The sequence below is a fragment of the Strix aluco genome, chromosome 16 (assembly GCF_031877795.1).
Source record: "Strix aluco isolate bStrAlu1 chromosome 16, bStrAlu1.hap1, whole genome shotgun sequence".
NCBI classification, from domain to species: Eukaryota; Metazoa; Chordata; class Aves; order Strigiformes; family Strigidae; genus Strix; species Strix aluco.
Window position 1 is genome coordinate 942,211 of NC_133946.1, and position 22,654 is coordinate 964,864.

A 22,654-nucleotide genomic window follows, 5' to 3' on the forward strand; every position below is an offset into this window, starting at 1 on the left:
AAAGACTGCTTTGGGGGCATGTTTGTCTGCCTTTAATATCTTAACAGAGGTACTCAACTTGTTAAGTCTCCTGATGCACTACAAAAAGTTGGAATTTGTCTTGCAATGTCAGAGCTACCACTTCTGTTCATAATCTCTTTGAGATTATTATCAGTTAGTTGAGTTTCTGTTAAACGCTCCTTGTAGATGAAGACTGTGCTGGTTAGTAAAAAGAACTTCCCTAGATGTGTACCTGGATACACTGGATTTTCTGCCTAGTATTTATACCAACTAGTCCCTCTCATCCTCATGCGTCTGTTCTGTTCTATGGTCACTGCATCAGGGGAATTAATGTGTACTTGCAGGAGTCTTAACTCATAACTGTTTCTTGGAGTGTTCCTCTCTTTGTTCAGTCTGTAGGCTGTTCATGGCTTGTGCAAGGCAAAAGAGCCTTACAGGCATTAGCTGAGTTATGGACATCAGCTAATTAGGTGTTGCCATATAAACAAAATGGTATTACTGGAAGGGACAAGGAAGGAAAGAAACAAAAAGAAACGAGATGCCAGGTGAGTCCTTATAATAGATATTATTTATGGTTTTGCTACTTAATTACTTGGGTCTCTGTATTTCTAACTTGGATCTTCTATTTGGGCTTTCTATTGCTCTGCACTCACTTATTCATAATTGATGCCCAGAGAGACACTCACTTTGCCCATGAGTGTTTCCATTGTCTTTAAACAGTGCAGGGGAAAGGGTATTTTTTTCAGTGCATATGCAACAGCTATTGATCTATCCAACCATAAAACCAGAGAGTAGAAATTGTAACAGTAAAATCAAGCAAAATGGACATGAAAAACAGAAAAAATATATCACAAAAAGCATAGAGATGAAGTCATTCACGCACAAGAACAGCGCTCCTTGGCTGCAGTTGCAGGGGCAGTTTCTTGTATAAGCAGCAGCATTATCAGTGGAGTTCTGTGCATTCCTAATGGGAAGTTAAGTTTGAATGGACCATACGGGGAAAAACCTGCCTTGGCCACCTCTCTCAGCTACCATGGTAAATCCACACCGTGGATCTAAGCTGGCTTGTCCAGTTCAGTCAAATTGTGCTGTGATCCAAGAACCCAAGGCTCACCAGCTGGCTGCAATGCAAGCTTGTATGTAAGAGAAAGGTTGGTAATTTCCATGTCAATACCATAGATATGATTCTCAGTAAAAAAATAATTGCAAATTTTAGGTTGTTCCCTGTCTTGGTCTAAATTGCCTACAAACATTAGCAGTTACCTTGAATTGTACTTTTGCAGAATGGCCTGTTTCTTTATTCCGGCAGAAGTGATGTAGTGTTTCTTACTGTTTTCACACACTTTTGTCTTTTGATGTTACTTTTAAGAAATGTGTAAGAAAGCATAGTGGACAAGGAGGTGGACTACAGATCAGTAGACCTGAATTTCACAGAGCATGTTCTCACAGATACCGATGTGTGCAGGAACAATCACTCAGTCTTTTTACCCTTTGACAATTTGTGTGACTTGAATAGGATTTAAGCTGCTTTGGGCCAGGATGATTTCTTACTCAGTTGTACAGTACCTAAAATACTGGAACCCAAACTTGTTCAGATCTCCAGCTGCTATTTTAAAATCATATTTATTATTTCTTTAACTTTTATGGTGGTTGTTTTTAATAATGCAATAACATGTTTTGCTAAACTATTGTACTATTTATAACCATTTCATTTTCTTGTATTAGACTATTGAAAGCATGTATAATTATTACTGTGGCAAAACCCCATCACTTCATAAAATAGAATACAGATTGGGTCAATGTTTTTCACTCAAATTCCAAGATGACTTACCCTTTATTTAGCCTTTAACTCACAACAGGAAAATACAGTCTTCTGTAATTCATGTCAGATCCTTTCTGTCTGATCTACAAGGTCTTTGGAGCATAACTGTATCTTACTTGATTATAAAATGGCAAGCATTGTTGCTTGATTAATAATAATAAGATACTATCTCCAACCTCCTTCTCCTCCTTCATAGTAGAAAGGGTAGTGAAAATGATCTGGGTTTAGTTTTGAATGGTTTAATTTAAAAAGAGAGTACAAACACATAATTTTTCTGTTAGAAAGGGTGAAGTCCTGGCTAAGAGTATGACTTGCAAACCAATTAGGGCCAGAATTGTCTTAAATTAAACCTTTACTCCTAAAAGCTAATCTTCATTGTTGATCTCTACGTTGAAGAGCTAGGTTTTGGGCCAGGCATGCCTTGATTCATTTCCTGTCTTAAGTGAACAGCTACAGAGCTGCTTTGCTTTTACAGAGTGCTTTCTGTAGGCAATTAATCAATATCTTCTGGAAAGCTTCAGCATAGGCTGTGGTTATAGTTGCACAATCACTGAGGCTGCCAAATAATCACATGCATTTACTGTTTGTAGAAACTTCCCATAATGATTTGTTCAAAAAACCAAAACAAACAATTCCCCCCACCCCCCACCCCCACCCCCCCCAAAACAAACGGACAACCACTCCCCAAGCCCAGATGACTATAACTGAGGGCCTTATAAATCACTGGAAGACTGACAGCTCTAACTGAATTACGATGCTGTAGTTAGCTTTTTCTGGTGTATAGGGGAAAGAGAAGATACTTCCCTGGTGCCTGAGGCGTGCTAAGCCTTAGCTGGTGCCTGAGGTAACTCAAACTTGTAAGGTTCCAGCTCCTCTGGTATTGGTGAATCACTGCAGAGGGATCTGGTACAAAGGATCTGGTCTTTCATACCCCAGTAACCCTCAGTCCCTGCCAGCAGGGCACATGACAGACATGATTCAGCTTAGATGTTTTTCTGAATTTCTTGAAGGTACCCAACTAAATAACTGTCTAGGAAATTTCTTCTCAGTATTTGAGTTGTGCTTGAGGCTGGGTTATAGAAATGTTCATCTCCTCTTTTGAACCTGTGGCGGCTGAGGCTACATGCTTCCCAGCAGAAAGTAGATCTGTGCTTCAACTTAGTGGAGGCATCTCTGGCTCTAGCAGAGGCAGAGAAATCCTGGGCAGAAGCTCATGGATGTGCAGAGCACTGGCACAGCACACAATTTGTGTACAGTGCAATTATATGTTCATATGGAATTATGGCAAATTTTACTTCAGGGTTATATGGCCAGGTGATTGAGATGAATTTAATTTATCTTCAGACATCTGAAAATTAGCAGTCTAGACACCTTGTATGGCCTATGGAGGCCCAGGGACTGGCATCCCCAGAGGGCAAATCATCCTACCCTAAGATAATGATCTAAGGGAGGTGGAATGAATCACTTTGAGGAACCTGTTTCTGTCTGTTGCCTAAGGAGTGTGTAGATGTCTAGACACCCAACATTTGGATAGTTTAAGTAAGAGAAAACCCACCCAGCGAAACAGTAGCTCAGGCATTATCTTTGTGATTTGAATTAGTTTCCAATTTTAGACCTAATTTACACCCCCACCCCCACCCCACCCCCACCCCCCCAAGAACAATTGGGTAGGATCAAGTTTATATGAGCCTTGATGGCTGGCTCTCTAAAACTTAAAGGGAGATTTCCAAGCAGAGGCTTGCATACAGGTGGTATCCCTCTACCAGTTCCCTTCATATTTTGGCTTTTATGAGAACTTTTTTTTTGTTACATGTAGGGTTTTTTCCAAATTGTATTTTAGGTCTGCTGTTTCAGCAAATGTCAACAGCAAACTTTTTCTCGTAGTGTCCGCTAAACGTAAGAATTACTTCTTGTGCATCTGTGGAAGTATCTAGCAAATTATTGTCTGAGAAATCCAGATGGAACTCTCACAAGCTTTGCAGTAAGTACCCAAAGGCAGTAGAGTGTGTAATTTAGCAGATGGGCAGCGCAGAGGTGAGCTGGGCCCTCCTCCACGGGGGTATGTACTGGAGTCACCCCTGCCCCTTTCAGTGGGCCTCCACAGGTTTAACCTATTGAAGGCATGTGCCAAAATGCAGAGATAGGGGTGGGCGTTTTCAGCTTTTATTGCATCAGGATCCCTAACGATGTTGTAAATCTACTGTGCTGTTTAATTAAATTTATGAATGCTCTTTCATCATATCCTAAATAATTCATGGTCTTGAAAGTGCATCAGGTTGGTACTGCCAGCACATGAATTCTGTAGATGGAAAACTACAGGAAATTGCAGGTCACCATGGAAATGCTCACTGGAGCAGGAAATGACACAGATGTATTGATCTAGTGAGTAATCACAGTTATCTACCCTCTCCCCAAAAGTGCAGTACCCTAGCTCTCATTACCTTGTCATGCTGGGCACTTCCTCCCCTCTTTAGAACAGTTTTCTTTGTATGAAATTGGGACAGTCCTACACTTCTCAGATTGGCTCACTGCACCGCATGTTTTGAGAACATTTGAAGTTAAAATGTCAGCTGAACCCGAGTACAGCTCCTGTTGTTTTGCTCTGTCAATACTGGGAAGGGGGACTAGTATTAATGCTTCTACTATTAATCAGAATCTGAAATGTTAACTCAGCAAGCAATGTAAGCTTAAAATAATTAACTGAATGGCATTTGTCTAAGAGGAACAAAAGGAATATAAATAAATGGGGACACATCTAACACACATAAAAACTATACATGATTGTGTGTATATATGTCTAGAAAAACCAAGGCCTTAAGTACCGCCCCTGCTTTATACATCTGGCTTGGGAAGAATGCAGACGGCCTAACGTGCATGCTTGGGGCCTTGTTTATTACTTTGCTGTGCAGAGCAACTGTTTTGTAAAACAGCAGCTGTGAACTGATTCTCCAGATTTGTATGATGTCACCTTACCACTGAATCATAATGGCCGAGCAGTATCACAGGACTCTGCTAAGTTGATTTCCTCAGAATGTGAAGTCTCAGCAGAAAAGTATTAGACTTTAGGTTTACAATTTTACTAATATATAGGAAAAATGTTATGACACCTGTTCCATATCTGATCCTACCATGGGTCCCCTGAGCTGATGCAGATGACAGTACTAGCCCTGGCTAACAGCAGAAACAAAGCAAGCCTCTACGACAGCTAACTCTGACTTTGGTGTAATTTAGTATTAACGTGAATATTTAATTCAAATCTGCAAGATTCTTCTCTGAGAAGGGCCAGTCACCCAGTATTCTACGCTCTAAAGTGATTAAATCTTCAACTGCCTACAAAGTCTGAAAGACTATGCAGTTATTCTTTAAAGGGTTAAACAAAATCACCATAGCAATGCAATCAAGCCTTCACCTCTATTTTAACTCTAATGCTCTTACCTTACCCTGCCTTTCTCAAATTTCACTTGGTCCTACCAGAAACATCTCTCTTATACCAGAACAAATTCTATAAACTCTTCATCCTCCACATACTTTATCAAACCAGTTAAAGACCCTTTTCTTTCACAAACTTACGTGTTCTCAATAGCTTTGTAGATAAGAAAATTCTGGGAATACTTCACACATCAGATCCTTCAGGCATATTCACTGCTAACATAAACAAATCCTAAATGTACAATTTATGTTGTTATAAACTTCAAAATATTTGAAGATAAAAATCCTACTCAGATGGTTGCTTTCCTCACTCCAGCCACGTATTTATGCCAAGTGTAACTCCGTTGTCATGGCTGCTTGGTCAACTCCTAAAAAATAACATTTCACTAGTCTCCAACTACCAGCTGTATGGAATCTGTTGGAGGAAATGGATGTGGGCTCCATAAAATGAATCCAGATGAGCCTGTATCACTTTTAACATCAGCACATTAAAAGCACACCGTTCAAGGAATTTCTTCTACCTAAACAATCTTATTCAGTCCCTGAACCTCAGAGGTGAAAGGCCTGAGTTTGTTCCAGACTTGGTCATTTGGGATTCCCCGCCTCTGCTCTCGGGAGACCCCCCTGCAGGGCTGAGTCCAGCTCTGGCGTACCAACATCAGAAGGACACAGACCTGCTTGAGCAGGTCCAGAGGAGGCCACGAAGATGCTGGAGCCCCTTCCCTGTGAGGACAGGCTGAGAGAGTTGGGGGTGTTCAGCTGGAGAAGAGAAGGCTCCAGGGAGACCTTACAGTGGTCTCCAAGTACCTAAAGGGGCTAAAAAAAGCTGGGGGGGGGGGCGCTCTGTATCAGGGAGTGTAGGGATAGGACATGGGGTAACAGTTTTAAACTGAAAGAGGGTAGATTCAGATTAGCTCTAAGAAAGAAATTCTTCCCTGTGAGGGTGGTGAGGCCCTGGCCCAGGTTGCCCAGAGAAGCTGTGGCTGCCCCCTCCCTGGAAGGGTTCAAGGCCAGGTTGGACGGGGCTTTGGGCAACCTGGTCTAGTGGAAGGTGTCCCTGCCCATGGCAGGAGGGTGGCACTAGATGATGTTTAAGGGCCAGCTGAGGCTTTCAATGTGCAGCATGTGCAATAAGCAAGTTAATAAACGTAGGTTTCTCCAGCTACATGTAAGAGTAAGCTCTGCCATTCTCTTTGCTGCACTAGCTCTCTGGAAACTGATTTTGAGAAGCATGAACTGGCAATAAACTGGTTTTTTTTTTTTTTATCAGTCAGTGCAGCTGCCTAACCTGGGTTGTGACATAAACTAAAGTTTGTAGCAATTATTGAAGGTTGTACTGAAATCATCTAATCATTATTTGGATTTATTCACAGCACTTGAAAAAACCTCCCGCTAGCATTCAGGGGGAAGCTTCTGTAATTCTGTACCCAACCCCAGCCCTCAGCCACGGCTTCCTCCTGCATTTTTACCCAAGAACAATGCATGTGCAGACTTATAAAGATGTTTTGACTCTTGGAAATGCCAATTAGAATGAAAATCTGAACATAGTGAAGCACCATGCTCCAGCTTGAAAGAGATTTAGTCTTCTATTGGTACCAACAACAGTCCAACAGTTATGCTTCTTATTTCTTGGAAGTAAGTAACCAACATGTAACTTCCCTCAGGAGGAACCTTTAAATCAGATACAGACCCACTCACTGAACTGGACACACCTGGTGGAAGTTGTTTCACTGTAACCTAGTTCACCATTTCAGAAGGTAAAACTTCATGACTGCACAGGTAGGAAATGTGTTTTAATATACAATTTTTTCCCCCAGTCCTCCTGTGAGTGTATTTATGTTATACCTAACATTTAACAAAATTAATACTAGCAAAAGCCATTATCATTGATCAATTATATTGGTTTAATTTTGACTGACTTTACTATTTAAAATGGAGTACGCTCTATTTACATTTGAAGTACAATGCAACTCAAAAGCCACACAAAGTCAGACCCACTGAACCCCCAGCCCCTTGTCCAGCTTCGCTTAGGCACAAGCACTGCAGTCAAGCACTACAATCTTAACAAGTAGCTGAAGATCAAGTGAAGATGCTCCCACTCCTGATCTATGGAAATACCATTTTGATGCATACACTGCAGTTGTAAGAGCCATTTTTATACCAGTTTCAAGAAACCACATCTGTTCACACTAACTGCATGTACATTTTTCAAGTGTCTCACCCTGGAGAGTAATTCCACTGTTTAGTGGCATTTTCCACTGTGTCTGTTCTATTCCGCATTTTTGGTCATGGTTCTTAAAGGAGTTTTACTCTTCTCTAACAGAGTTCCTAACTCAGTGAGACTAGTTACAAACAAGCCAAGCAGCAAAGCCTCCATGCACAAGTACATAAGATCATAGTAATTACATTTTGGACTGGGCAAGAATACAAGGCTTTAGTTATGCTTTCAAACAATCTACAGCTGCCAGCTTAACCTTCCCCAAACTTTTGGCAAAAAGAGTGGGTTGCACACTCTGCTCCTATTCTCCTGAAGTTTTGACTACAAATTGTTTTACTTGCACCTCCTTCTGCTGTTGCCTTTTTCTCTCACCTCTACAGTAAATTTAGTTGAAAACTACTGGTTAGGACTGTTCTTTCATGACTTGTGGTTCCTCTCCATCTTCAGCTTTGCAGCACAGGGGAATGGAGTGCGTTGTTTACCTAGTCACCTGTAACTGAAGTACATAGAGTCCTATTACAGTGGCATGCACCACTCAACTGATCAGCTGTAACAGCAAAGTTTAAATACCAATGAAAGTAACAACTGACTTAGAGAAACCCTAAGCCTGTTATTGTAACAATGCTCAATTTCTCTACACTGCATTTTACTACATTCAAAACTGCAGTTCTGAAACAGCAGAATTTGGAATTTATTAGGAGAAAATGAACCTTGAAACTGTACTTACATTACTCTATCCCAATAAATGATATTTAACCACAGAACCTTAATGACTATGAAGGACAGCCACTTGAGAAGCACCTGTATCTACCTACCCAAGATTAGACATGCAGTGAGGGGTAGGCCCTGCAGCCCCTGCAAATCTATCATCAACTGTAGTACTCTACAGGTATGATATGCTTTCCTAAAGATTACTGTCATGACTAGGAGGAACAACATACTGGTAAAAACTTTTCTGGCAGCCCTGTGCCACCACTGGCTCACCACTATTACACAGAAGTTGCAGCTACATCAAAAAAGCAGCCAGCTCCTGGCCTTGAGATACTTAAGTGTAGTTAGTGCTTTGCTTTCTTTCTTAATTGAGCTCAGGTCCACTGAAGTATCCTGCTCTCCTGTTTACTGCTGGATATGCCACATTTCTGAAATGCAGAGACAGTGTTTTAATTGTCATGACTTTTTTGTTAGCAATTCAGAAAGTTGAAATACTCTTTATGAACGTCATTTGGTTTAGAGCAGCACTGTAGCAAGTTCCCGAGGCAGCTCGCTGAAGGAATTGAAGTGCCAAGCCAAGTGTAAGTGGAGGTGGGAAGCCTGCCCAAAGCCTGCCCTTCCAGCAAACGGCCAGCCCCAGGAAGAACCAGACCCACTCAGCCACTCAGAGCACTTTAAGGTGCAGAAATGCAAGCTATCCTTCCCCTCTAAGAAAGCCCTCCAATGTCTTCCTGTGCTCCACTTTCTCATCTCCCACGACGCAGAAGACAGTATTTAGTCTAGAGCACTTCCACCACAGGTAAAAACAAGTTTCAGTCAAGGAGACACTGCTGTTTTGCCATTACAAATACATGACCTTACAACAACTAAAGTCAGAACATGAACAAGGAAAAAAGTTTCACTAGGAACAAAGTTCTAGGAAGTAAGGTCTTTTGAGTATTTAATGGATGACATTTCAAGCCTGTAAAATGCAACATCATTAAACCCTTCTGTGGGGTTTTCCTGCCAATCTGATTTGAGAACCAGGCAGCTAATAGTCAGTGCCACTTGATGAAGAGACATGCATGTGACCTAGGGAAAGTTCAAAGCATTAGGAAGTTAAAAAGCACATACTCACTCATAAAGCATACATTAGACCATAGGGCAAACTCCTACCATTTCTTCAGCAGAAATCCTGAGTTTTGCTCCTGCCACAGCAAATCTGTGGTGTCTAATCTTGTCTGTGACCTTATTTAGAATTCATTTGCATGTCAAGACAATTATAAAAAGACTCTTTAAGATGGTCCCAGTCTAAGTCAACTCCCACTGATGTTTCCTTCTGTAAGTAAACTAGTTGTCAGTCAAAGCTTTTCTACTGGGAGACATTCAGAAACAAGTCAAGTATCACAATGTTTATTGATAGATACAAGTATATAAAATCAGGGCATGAACATGTCTTGATAAATTAAGTAGACTTAATTTCAGTACTATAATAGAGGGACCAATTCCAATTTCTCACGATGTCATGTTTCACACCCACAAAAACCTCTTTTCCAAAGGGCATTAAACCATCTCTTCAGCTGATCAGTTTTTGTGCAAGTAAACTGTTTCTTTTAAAAAGACTTGTGCACTTGCCCAGGCTCAAGGATATTAAAACCTAGCACATAAAGCCCATTACTAGAGGTAGAAATACAGGCAATATACTATTACGGCAACAACCATCGATTACAGTTAAGGAATCTCTGTAACAACCAAATGGATAATCAAATATTGCAACAACTCAAGTATTACACTGAGCAAAGTGCATTTCTACAGTATTCAGTGTTGCTATTCAGTTTTCTAACTTAAAAACAGCCTATGGTAACTGGCAGCAAAGACGACCCTTGCAACAGACTGCTTCTGCTCGAGAACTTAATGATGTAATTATTGCATGCTGCTAATACACTGTTATCTAAACATTAAAGATCCTCTAAAATATTTTTATTGTAGACTATTAAGACATACTACAAAAACCTTTTGCAGAGAATATCCTATTGACATACTTCTGCTTTAAATATTGTGAAACATTACAGCGGAATGAATTTTCGCAGTGGTTAGGTCAAATGCAGTTACATCATAGCAACAGTATGTTTGCACAATTTAAGGCTTTGGCTGGTTCTTTAGTCAGCTTCTTCTTCAGATTCTTCTTCTTCAGCAGTTTCCAGCCAGGTTAGCCACTGGTTTACCTGCAGTTATATAAAATTGGTTTAAGGGAAAAGGAATTATTTCCCCACTATGTAATTCTGCAGAACACTGCTTTTTTCCCCCAGCTAATTTTAAAAAATCTTTCAGCCACACTTTGCAGTAAATGTAGGTCTCTAGTAAAGGAAAAAGGTTTAGTTCATCTTGCCTCACTCCTTCCTAGTGGAAGTTTCTAGATATTAACAACTCCTAAACACTGTTTGAAAGCGTTCTCAAACACTCCAGTGCAGCAGAGCTCACAAGAGACAGATCTCTCATGTTAGCGAGTTTACCTGGAATAAAGCTTTGCCTTTCCCTGGAAACTCTTGAGTAATATCTTCTTTCCATGCCAAGAAGGCTTCTTCTTCGATGATCTCCATATCATAGAAATGAACAAAGAAGCGCAGTAACATGCCTATGAAGTAAATTTAAATTTCATTAGCTTTGTACCTTCTGAACAGCTTGCTTCACTCTGAAATGTAGTGGCAAGCCTAAAAGCCATACACAGACACAAGTACGTTAAATTTTGGGTAAGAGCTCGATGCACATACCTTTTGGAAAGTTATTGTTGTAGCAGTGCACCTGGAGTGCATATAAAGCACTCACTTGCAGATCAACATGGTCATGGAGGAACTTCTGCATCACTGGCTTGAAGGAAAGAAGCAGTTGTTTTTCCTGCTCTAGCTGCTCTTTAGATGGAGCAGATGAAGAATCTGATTCGTCACTAGGTGGGTTTACTTCACTAGAAATATACTGCAAGAAACTGACCAAAAATAAAATAAAGGTAAGTCCTGTAAACTAAGATAAAGCAGCTAGATTTCTAAAACAGTAATACAAGTACTCTCAAGGTCAGTTTTCTAGCTATTACTAAAAATACCCTCCTGCTTCTACCAGCAGTTAAGTGCATGCACAGCAGATTAGTGTTGTGGTTCAGCACGCACTGTGAAAATCCTAGTTTTACTTCTGTTATGAAAAAGAATAGACAGGTCTAGAATTCTCCCTCCTAAGCAACACCAACGCTTCAGCAAAACTGATGCAAGCCTATAAATGTGGCTTTCTTCTCAATATAATGGGTGTTTTAATACAGGGAAGGTTCACTCAAGATTACCTACCTCCCTGCGTACTGTATGTTCTTCTGCATAGAGCTACAAGTCAGCCTTTACAGTGACTGACTTACTGGTAGCTTAACAAAACAGGGGCCTAAACTACATCACGATTAGCATCTCACCTGGTCATCAATATATTCACAAATCCCTTATCTACATGAAGTTTGGGTGAAATGTTATCTTTAATCCACTTATAGATGGCTTGAGGGGATGGATCCGATTTTATTTGCTTTAGCAGTTCCTTCTCCAGTTTCAGAAGCGGGAACAAGAAGCTAAGCCCCTTCCCTTCCAAGATCTCCAGCATGCGGTCCTTGTTCTGGTCGATTTCTGACAAAGGAAGACAGACACACTTCAGTACTGGTGCTAATCACAAGCTGTAATCAATGGTTCATGGGTCTAACCACCTCTTAGCAAACACCATTCTTTATTACGACAGTTGATTGCATCAAAATAGCCTTCTATGTTATTTCGCTCTGGCGTAAAAAAATACAGGTAAAAACATCTTGCATACACTAATAAGAGGTGTCATACGAGCTACAAGGTAACTCTTACCTGGTAACATTTTCTGCATATTCACTTTGCTTTGCTGGAACAATTCTGTTAGCCATTCACGGTCTTGTAACTTAGCTAACTGCTGAAGGCAAAGCAGGAAGAGAGGGAAATGGGTGCCACTTTCCAGTGGTTGAGCCAGTTCGGAAATGCTCACCAGTTCTGAAATAATGGCACGGGCTGCAAACTGTGCTAAGTAGGATTTCACCAATGGGATGTCCACCTCCAGTTTGGGGCACTGGTCCAACACATTCAGGAATGCCTAAGGAACAGTAAACACCCACAAGTTGGAATTCTTTGGTATTTTATTCTCATGCACAAACTTACTACACATGAGCCTTGACCCTTTTCTGCTTTCAATCACCTGCCAAGAGGTTCCCCATTTCCACTTCCTGAAATCCTGTACCTATGTTTCTTCTTTTCATGACTTCTTATGCCCCTCACAGCTTTATACATTATGTTTATTACCTCCTCAGATCAACAGGACTTCAAAAAATCTGCACACTGCCCTTACACAAGCTAAATACCATTAACAAAGCAACAAGGACTGTGAGCCTATTAGATTGCAGTACCTGCATGAAGTTGTCACTTGTGGCTATTCCCTCCTGCTTGAGCAAGCTGATCAAAGTACTTGCTTTCTCTTTGTCTTCATCTGATCTATCTAGGGATTGAATGATTACTTTGCTCAACATCTCAGGAATGAAGTGTTTCGGAGCTCTCATTTCTCTCACAGTATTGACAGCATCATTAGCATTTCCATTGTTCAGATACTCAGTCACAACAGCTTCCTAGAGAAAAAAAAAGTATAAACATTCATTTTTAAAGAGCATATACAAGGCTTCAAGCAAGCACTATTACATACTTAACTTACAGTTTGTTTCAGTAGCTCTTCTTTAGAAGGAGGTGGCTTCTTGGTGGTCTTTGCAGGCTTTTCTTGTATAAGCGGTGGATTTGTTTTAAGACCAAGTTGAGGAGGCTGAAAAATAGAAAACTAGAATTTGTTTCTTTTATCTACCTACATTTACAATCAAGTTTAAGAACACCAAATACGTACAAAAGCAGATCAAAGTCAATTAGGTTCTCATACATTTTTTCCATATAGCCTGCTCTGTGCAATGAAGACTTCTCTCCCCCTTCCCATATGAGAAACGGGTCCAAGTTTTACATGCATTAAGAAATTAAGCATAGCCAACAATATGCAGTAGTTTTTGTATTTACCTGTCCCAAAGGTGGTGTCTGAGTGCGTGGTGGTTGAGCACTGGGAGGAATCATAGTTATCTGGGGCTGAAGCTTTGGCACTTGGTTTTTATTCATTAGAAAAGACTGAGCAGGTCTCAGGCTAATCTGTAAACAGGTAAGTCAGAAAAAACTCAAACTGTTTCAAGTAGTCTGACCAAGAATACACAGTCATGGAGTCACACCGATCCCACTGAAGCGTGACTTTTCCGTTTCTACAATGTTAACACTCAAATACAGATTAAGACACATGTGTACTGAAATTCCCCCAAAAGCACGACTTGATGAATCACAACTTGCTGCAAGTTACTGGTATTTAGTTCCATTGGTATAAAGATGTGGAATTGCTCCTTTTAGATGCAGTATGTTAGAGACCCAAGAAGATACTTCACATGTTTGCTGATGTATTTTACAGCCAAGATAAGACTCTACCAATTGCTCAGAAATCAGGATACAAGTCTGGTCAATACTCAAAATAAGCAATGCAGTTTACTTAGCATTTGACATTTTGCCTATCAGCCAGTTCTAAAAAAAAAAAAAACCTAAATTTAGCCTGGTCCAGCACTTCAGGGTTTCTAAAGTGTCTAAAGTTCAGGATTTTCTGAAGTTTTAATTCAATGTTATTGCTATCAGTATGATGCATGGGAACTGATGTCAGAGTAGTGTTCTTGGGGAGGTGTGGGGGAAGGGACACCCCAAGAAATTGCCCTCATATCTCAGTCTTGCTCATAGGACGCTGGTACCCTAAGGAAAGTGAGGGATAAGGTGAAAAAGGAAGGGACAAAGAAGGAGGAGGAGAAGGAGAAAGAGTTCCAGCATTAGTCCTCATAATAACGCGTCTTGCTATAATCATTGGGCAATATTTAGAACAGGCTTTAAGTAATGTAGGCATGTAATGTACCTCATCTGCATTAAGCTGTCCTTTCTTAGAAAACCGAGGTGGCATATCCTTCGACTGTCCTTGTTGCTGGGATAAGAGTCCCTGATTCTGGTTATGGTAGAGCTGGCTTTGCCCCTATTTCAGAAAGGGAGATATAGAGAAAGAAGTGCAGATGATGGAGTGGCGTACATCATATGGTAAGTAGTACCAGAGGGACCAGAGGAACAAAGATTCTATTTGCCAGGAAGGGAGAAAGAAGGAGCAGGGGTGGTGGGAGAGTAGCACCTATCCCTAAAAACAGGGCTATCTTAAATAAAACACACCATTCTGACCCACCAAAGCCACATGCACCTTTTCTTGCAGTAAAAAAAAAAAAAGGAAGTGTATTCCTTGCATCTCTTGCACAATTTAAAAAGTGGTTTAGAATTTTTGTATCAGCTGAGCATCAGTTCTTATCAGAATCAAATCTGAGGAAGTCTTTCAACATAAGCAGACTATAATCCATAACATACGCATCTGTAGAAGAGCTTCTAAACAAGCTGAAGTCAGCCTGTGAACAACATCCTCCTTACCTGACTTTTCAGAAAAGATTTGCCTAGTTCTCCAAACTGGGATTGAGCAGAAGGCATGAGGTGACCCCCATGGCCATTGAAAAGTTGGTTTGAACGATGGCGTCCCATGGTGGGTGAAAATCTATCCTGAATAACCCCTGGACCAGTACCAATTCCGCTACCTGTATTATCAGGGAGACAAAAGACAATTTTAGTTCTTGTTCAGTACAGAACAGCTGCAGTCATCGCTCATATCAGCCCTGCAGTTTCAGTGTACCTGGCATTTGTCCAAACATATCAGCAAGCCCTCCGAGTGGGTCCCTGTCAAGTTTCATCCTGGGTGGCATAAAGGGTCCCTCCAGAAAGAAGTCGCTTCTCATCCCTTGAGACATAGGAGCAGGAATAAAAACTCCCAGATCCTTTAAAACAGGAATTATATAATTTTGGTCAGTTTGGACTAAAAGTCCCTGAAAAAGTCAGGTTTTTAACCCTCACCTCTTAGAAGTCCATCTGATTTTAACCCTTAACCCCTTACTATCACACTCCACTGTGACAATTACTTCCAAGTAATAAACAGCATAAATTTGGTGATGTGGAATAAACAGCGTAAGGGATCACTTTAATAAGCAAAAGCCAAGCACAAGACCTCACATGCAACACTTACTTTTACTGCATCTTGACGGATTTGATTGATAGTCTTTGGTCCATTGTCAAGAAAAGCTTTGCGAGGAACCCAGTTGTGTTCTCTCAACTCCACAGTATCCTTGGAACATAACAAATTATTAGGAAATGATTCAAGACAGTGTTGTGACAAAAAGGAAGCAGTAAGCAATTTTATCATACCTGCAGCAGGAAACGAATCCTTGCTGGCAATTCCTTACTTGACATCAAGGAGCGCATACGGGCAAAGTACTGATCCATTAAGGACTGGAGGAACAAAAGCAATGTTTTAAGTGAGTACTAATTCTATCAATGTCTTGAGTATTTTCAAGAAAGGTGACCACGATCAACACATCTAAGACCAAGTAACAAAACAGACTGCCATTTAAGGAAAGCTAATGCATCAGGACATCTCATCTGAGCGAAAGATGAAAACCTATCAAAATCCTCATTACTATGGCACCATTTCAAGCTTACATTCAGAACTTGCATGTCAAGGTCGAAAACAAATCTGTCAGATCACCTAGTTGTGTTCAAAAATTCCTCACCATATCTTCTCAAGCAGCATTTAGAGAAACAACATTCTTACTTTTATGACTTCCTACTGACCCTAACTGCATTCTGGAAAGCCATTTAAAACCATTTCAATTGATATTCAGTGGATATGCACATACCTTGGCTTTTGCATGGTCTAATCTAGGTCCCACTGTCCTCATTATCTGACAGAGGCACTCCAAATCCTCCCCCATATCTTTGAGTTGGACTCTCTTCTTCTTTTCCAAAAGCTAAAACATTCAAGGAAAATTAGGTATTTCAACGTATTATAAATGACAATTTGTAATAAGTAGCAACTACACAGATACATGCAGACATTTCATCTTGTTCTGAAACAAACGGATGTGAAAATTAGTTTTTAAGAACTGCTAATTGAAGTTCTCGTTACTCAGAAGCCTACGTACTTTGAAGTACCTGTGGTACTTCTGTCTAGGCCAAACTACATCTTCACTTGGAGACAATTCCCATGGCTTTGAACAAAGCCAATTTTACTTCTTAATTACACCAGAAGACTGTTTATTTCAAATAGTGGGGGGTAGATAATCAACAGGAAGTATTTTTTACAGTATTTTATGCTCCAAGATTCCTGAAGCAGCATAAACACATTTTTTAGTTTACAAGTCCAATTTTGCTCCTAGCCCCCACCCAATACAAATACTCACTGTTTTGATGCACTTATGAAGGATAGATTCATGAATAAGATCAAGCTTGCCAAGTTCTCCAATGAATTTGATGTTCCCCAGCATCTTGATCTTGGCAATGGCTCTCTGTTCCTCCTCCTCAGGGAGGAGGGGACCATCATGCTTATCATAGACTGTAAAACAAAGAAGCCTGTTTAACACGGCTGTGGAAAGAAAAAACAAGTAAATTCTGTATTAAAGTGATTTTAAAGCTTACTATCAACATTTCTGGTTCGGTTTTCAAATTCATCTTGAAGTTTAGATATTAGGAGGCGTCTGAATGTCTAAGAAAAGAGAACAAAGAAAAGATAATCAGTGCAACTATACATGCTAGCAAAACTTATTGTTTCAGACTGACATATACTCACTGTGCTTTGCTTCTGTCCTGGATGACTCTCTGCTGATGGGCCATCAAAGTTGGGTGCATCTTCTGCCAGTCGCAGACATAGTTGAGCATACAGTGAGCTATACTTGGGCTCTTCAAGGGCTTTGTCTACGATCTAAATGAATTTGGTCTGAGTTAGGTAGCATGTAGTGGGATGCAAATGTTACTAGCAAAGTGAATTGTCATACATACAATGGAATATTACCACTCTATGGCATCTAGAACATCCAACTACTTCTTGCTATTTCATCAAACATACAGAAATAGTGAAATTTTATTTTAACACTAATGTCAAAGCAAACAAGTTACTCTACGCTACCAAACAGCTTCTATACTCCTTAGCCAATAAACGGGACAGATTTGAAGTCTATTATCAGAACACCAAGTATGTCTAATCTGAGGTCAGGTTGGTGATATTAAGTGACATGATCAGTTAATCAGTGTAGTACCAAGAGGTCACCTGTGGCACCTTTTCCAAGACCATTAGGCCTGTTTGTCAGGAGAACAAGGTGGGGGAGGGAATTAAAATTGCTGACTAGCATCTTAAAAATTATTTAAAAAACCCCAAACAAAAAAATCCCCGATCATGTTCAGTGATTCTTGAACCTTCTAAAATGGAAAGTTAAGAGCATTAAGCCTGCTTCCTCCCTAGTATATCCTTTTTACACAAAAAAGGAGGAATGGTATTTCTGTCTGTCTGGATTATCACACATACTAGCCACATTACCCCTGTACCCCAACAAAACCAGGCAATCTCTTTAGTTTTAACATGCATGAAAACTGTAGTTAGAAGAAATGCAGCCAGCTTACCAGCAGTATGACCCCTTTTAGGATGAGCTTAGATTCTACACCCACATTGAGGAGCTCAAGGCATAGCTTGTCAAACTTTTCAGGAGTAAGCTTATTTAGTATGCTAAAGAGGAAAAAAAAAAAAAAGATTACAGACAATGTAAGCATGCCACAAGTAATTTTAGACCCAAATTTACCTTTGCTACTTGAGTCTATTTAAAAAAAATAGAAAAGTGTAATTTTCAACTATGTTTTTGGTATACCTTTAGAATGTAAAGTATTACTGAAAAGACTAATCCCCTCTAGAATTACTTCAAGTATTTGCTGCTACTGGCCTCTCAGTTTCTGCCTCCTTCCCTTCAAAGGAGGCGACATGCCCCCCACACCAAACTCAAGACCTGCATCTCTTCCTTTTCTCCAGACCATTTATTAGAGAGATTATTGCTGAAAAAAATAGTAAGGAAAGAAAAAAATAATCTTACAAAGGACTTACCCTCTTACTTTCCTGAAGATTGCATCATGTCGTTCTTTGTCATTTGCGGAGTCGTCATCTCGTCTAGTGCTTCGTGAAGGAATCCATTTCTGAGCGTTTTGCCCTGGGGTTTTCCCCAGGAACTCGCTGCAAGATTTTTTAAAATTGTTATACAGAAACAATTTCAAGAACTGGCCTTCTAACCTTTAAGTGTTGCCTTACTTAGGCTAATTTTGTTACTAGCTTTGTTAAGAGCATGCACTCACCCCTACAAACACTGCAACATCTATGGCATAGTAAAGTATTCCCTCAACAATAATAATTTAAAAGATACCCAAAAAACCCCTCTAAATTTTAAGTGAAACGCATGAAAAAAGTATGTGCACCTCATATCACTCATGACACACACTTTCAACAGATGATATGTTTATCCCGCCACAGACTGGATGATATCAACATGTCATGAACTCTTGTAGGTAACTCCTTAAAGATACTCTATTTTCAACTCAGTATTCACCATCAAGCCTTTGAAATCACGTCAAATCAAAGAGTAAGATGACATACCTGTTGCTGGCAGTCTTGGGATAGTGCTGAGGTGCACCCCTACCACCTCCTCCGCCTGAAGAAGCACTGTTAAAAACAACCATGTGATCTCGTGTAAGTTCAAAATCCCAATGCTTTCAATTACATGTCAGTTTTGGTATAAACATGAGACAAATTTAAATTCTCCTCAAAGGACAGTTTCCACTGCCAAGTGTTCATCAAACAACAACAAAGAGCACTAGTACCTGAAACGAGAAGCACCCCCTTCTGCAATCGCACTCTCCACTTTGGCGGCTTGACAACGAAGAATCTTCAAAAGAATAAAATTAAATTGACGGGGTGGGGAAAAACAAAACCTAGAAAGACAAATCAAGCATTCATATTATAGTTGTTTTACTAGCAGCCATTGTATCTAACTTACAATACAAGTACAAACGTTTGTTAGAGAAGAGGAACCCTCAAACACTTAACTTCATAAAAGGTAAGAAAACTCTTCATTATGCAATACTTGCGATACTCACAGAAAGGCCAATTTCATCATTATAGCCATGTTTTCCAACTGGGGTGAGGGAGGGGAGATAAGGGAATCATGGACTGAGAGAGCAAGAGCCTCAAATTTACCCTGTCAACCCCCCGAAAAGCACTAGTAGGGGAAAAAAAAGTTTTCCGCTAGTACAGCATAATTAAATTAATCCTTTATTGATATGCTCTACAAACTACGATTAATTACGAGACAAAGTAGTCAAATTTCAACGTGAGAAGTACCAGACCACAAAATGCACACTGAATACACTTAAACGGATATATTCTACACCGAAGTCCAAACGGCCGATTAAGCTACTAAATAATGAAAAAGATATCGCCCCTCCCCACCTCCAATTTTAGCTTGCAGGACAGCAGCGGGAAGAAAAATCTCACTGCACTGCTCACGTAGCAGAAAGCTAATCACGGGTATAGAAGCGACTGGGGAGCACATAAAACACCCCAGGGGCATTTTGAGGCTCATTTACCGATCTGCTGGCAGCCCCAGCGCCGAGCAGCCGGTCACCTTTCGGAGAGGCGGCCCGAGCAGCCCCAACAGAGCGCTGCCCGCCCCGGCACGAGGCACGGCTTCCAACATGGCGGCCGCCGAACAAAAGGCGCGGGAGGGGCGCCCCCCGCAGGAGGCAGGCGCTGCCCTGCCGCACGCTGCTGGCGGCTCCGGCCGCACCGAGCCGCCTCCCCTTCCCCCACCGGGCGCCGCCCGTTTCCAGGCTCGGGCGCCGCCAAGAGCCCGACCGGCTCTTTGTTCTCTGCCAGGGAGGGGAGCGGGCTCCGCTCCTCCGCCCCCGGCGGAAAACGGCGCCCTCCACGCGCGGCACCCGCCCCGGTCCGCCCGGAAAGGGGGGGAGGAGGGAAGCGGCCAGAATGCCCCCGCATCGCCGCCCCCGCTCGAGCGGCGCCTCCGCTTTACTCGCCGCCCGAGCCTGAACAGGAAACATGGGCGAGGCGAGGCTGCCGCCGACAGACACGGCTTCTCGGCAGTCCGCGCTCCCTTCCCGAAGGGCCGACAGGAGTAACCGAACAACAGCAATAAAAATCCTCTCGCCACCGACTCTCGAGAACAAACAATTTTCCTCCCCCCTCCCGCCCCCCCAAGCAATGCGGATCCTGGAAGATCACAAGACCGCAGCCCACTACATGTACCGAGGCTGCCCCCAAGGGCAAACCTCTCGGGCACGCGCAGCCCCCAGAAACCGCTGCTAGAAACGAGGATCCTGCAACCGACCTCCTCCCCCGAACGCCAGACCTACAAAGCGGCACTACCCGACCCCATCTCCCTGGCCGCAGATACGCGGCTCTAACCTCAAACGCTTCTGTTCAGCTTCCCTTCCGCGCCTAGCGGGGGCTGCCACTACCCTCTACCCCTTCGCTTAGCATCCGCGGTAATCCGAAAGCAGACAGCAAGAGCGGTCATCGACCCGAGCCGCCATTTTGTGCGGAAGAAAGAGAGAAGAAGCCGACGAGAAAATGGCGGCCACACCGGACAGCCGCCATTTTAAGCGGCAGCTGCGGCAGTACCCGCTCCATCCCGGCCCCAAATCACTCTCCCGCTACTCCCGCATTTCTCACCTTCCCTAAGGCCTTGTCAGCTTCCCCGGGTCCCGGCGGCTACCAAGGGCAGGGGAAAAGGCAAGAGAAGGGGGGGGAAGGGGAAGGGAGCCGGGGACCGGGGCTGGGGAGGGGAAGGGGGAGCGCGCGAGACAGGGCGAGTCTCCGAATCACCACAGCAGGAGCAGCAACGGCCCAACGCTTCCCTCCGCCACCTCCATAGAGAGCCGACTCGCTGCCGCGTCTAAAGCGCACCGCGGCAGCCCCACTAACTTTATTACCCTTCACGCAACCTACCCCACCTCCCGTCAGCAGCCGCCAATGGCCGCCAAGGGCTCCGCCCGTCTTGCCAATCACAACCGAGAAAGGGGGTGGCCTTAACGTCGAAGTGGGCGGAGGAGAGAGGAAGTTTGGTTGAACTGTGCCATCGCCGCAGTGCAGCATCCGTATTCACGAAAGCTGTTACGCCACATGATTGGAGGTACGGCCTAGGAGGGAAGGGGAATTTGCGCAAGTGGCGTACCCGGTTAATGGCGGCAGCTTGGCTGCCGCTTTCCTTCGCTGTTTGCTCCTGTGCTTCAACCATCAGAGAGCCCCAGTTCTAGAGGCCTAGAGTGTGAGTTACAGTTGATTCTGTCACAGAAGGTTAGTTTAATATAAATTCCCCTAAGAGTTTGGGTTTTTTTTTATTTAATAAATTTATTTAAGCCCAGCTTTTCCTTTAGTCAGACCACACTTCAAATTTGGTTGAGGTAAAAAATTAGCTGATCATAGACTGTAGTCCTCGGCTTGCAATCAGATCCGAAGGAGGAGACTTGCTATTTGAGCTCCAAGAGCCTGTTTGTACGGATCCAATTTCAGGTTTGCTTTCTGGGTTTGGAAACTATTTCTATCTTTGTATGTGCTTTTAGCTCTTAACTGGCCTGTTCTGTGGCAGGGTGTCCTGTAGGCAACCCATAGACGACCAGGATTCTAGAGAGATATTTTTATGCATTTATCATGCTAAGCACACAGCTGGTGGGGTTTGCTTGCTCCTGCTCACTCAGTTAAACAAAACAAAGATGGCCAGGCTTTTAGCTGTAGGTGGAAGTTTGAGTAATGGGAGACTCCCAGAGACTTACCAGTGGGAGGTTTTATTCTTTAACAGTCAGGGCTCAGTCCCAGATTGTGGCTGAGGTAGCAGCTACCTGGACTTGCCAAAGATTTGAACTTATTTGCCCTAGATGAGGCAGGACAGAAAACAAGAGCTCAGTAAACCTGACAACAGGCCCCACAAACATCTACATCTGCTTTGTTCACACATACGCCTTCCGCTTTCGGTTTGTATGACTCATAATTCAGATGACTGAGAGAAAGTGATACATGTAATAACTCTTGAACCATATAGACGACAAGTCCAAACAAATGGTATTGCAGAACTTCCAGTTTCCCAGAGCCAACCTCATTCCTAATGCTTTCAACACAGTGTGCCACAATGTACCAAGGGTTATATAAGGCCTAAAGTGTGCTGTCATACAGGAGTTCTTATGTTGCTTGTTATCTGGGATGAAGTTTGTTCAAGATAGGTTTCCCCATCTCATACCTGTAAGCATTAAGGACAGTTTACTTACCAGATTGTGTTACAGAAAATCTTGAATAAACGACCTGAAAGCCAGTTTTGAGCACAAACGTATTGCATAAGGGTGAATGTAACTGTGACAGGTACTTGTCATACCAGAATTTTTATATAATGACTCTTTCCTGCATTTAACAATAGCCATATTACTGCAAGGTCTTAG

General features: G+C 42.1%; 1 protein-coding gene and 1 non-coding gene across 3 annotated transcripts; both read right to left on the reverse strand.

Moving 5' to 3' along the window:
* Positions 1–9,556: 9,556 nt before the first annotated feature.
* On the reverse strand, positions 9,557–21,335 carry EIF4G2 (eukaryotic translation initiation factor 4 gamma 2). 2 transcript variants are annotated; one of them, XM_074842452.1, is made up of 22 exons: positions 21,174–21,335; positions 19,031–19,095; positions 18,807–18,872; positions 18,264–18,389; positions 17,792–17,894; positions 16,965–17,096; positions 16,814–16,880; positions 16,579–16,730; positions 16,036–16,146; positions 15,545–15,628; positions 15,366–15,464; positions 14,979–15,120; positions 14,723–14,883; positions 14,172–14,285; positions 13,253–13,378; positions 12,906–13,010; positions 12,607–12,822; positions 12,038–12,296; positions 11,608–11,812; positions 10,931–11,142; positions 10,673–10,794; positions 9,557–10,384 (listed from the first exon to the last, which is right to left on the reverse strand). In XM_074842452.1, exons 1-22 carry the CDS (start codon positions 21,318–21,320, stop codon positions 10,319–10,321), a joined length of 2,880 nt encoding a protein of 959 aa, XP_074698553.1. In that variant the 5' UTR covers positions 21,321–21,335; the 3' UTR covers positions 9,557–10,318. The 2 variants fall into 2 exon arrangements, with proteins under 2 accessions (XP_074698553.1, XP_074698554.1); XM_074842453.1 differs by lacking the exon at positions 14,172–14,285.
* Positions 13,974–14,130, reverse strand: LOC141931058 (small nucleolar RNA SNORD97). Its single transcript, XR_012625482.1, has one exon. It is a non-coding gene; the product is annotated as a small nucleolar RNA SNORD97 (small nucleolar RNA).
* Positions 21,336–22,654: the final 1,319 nt, after the last annotated feature.

Bases quoted from the DNA above. Each gene is read 5' to 3' on its own strand.
- EIF4G2 (XM_074842452.1), bottom strand. From the start codon at position 21,320: ATGCTGCACTGCGGCGATGGCACAGTTCAACCAAACTTCCTCTCTCCT. The intron at 16,731-16,813 runs GTAAGCTTTAAA...TTTGTTTTACAG, and splicing joins CCGAACCAGAAATGTTGATA to TCTATGATAAGCATGATGGT. The intron at 11,813-12,037 runs GTAAGAGTTACC...TTCCTTTGTCAG, and splicing joins TATGCAGAAAATGTTACCAG to AAATCGACCAGAACAAGGAC.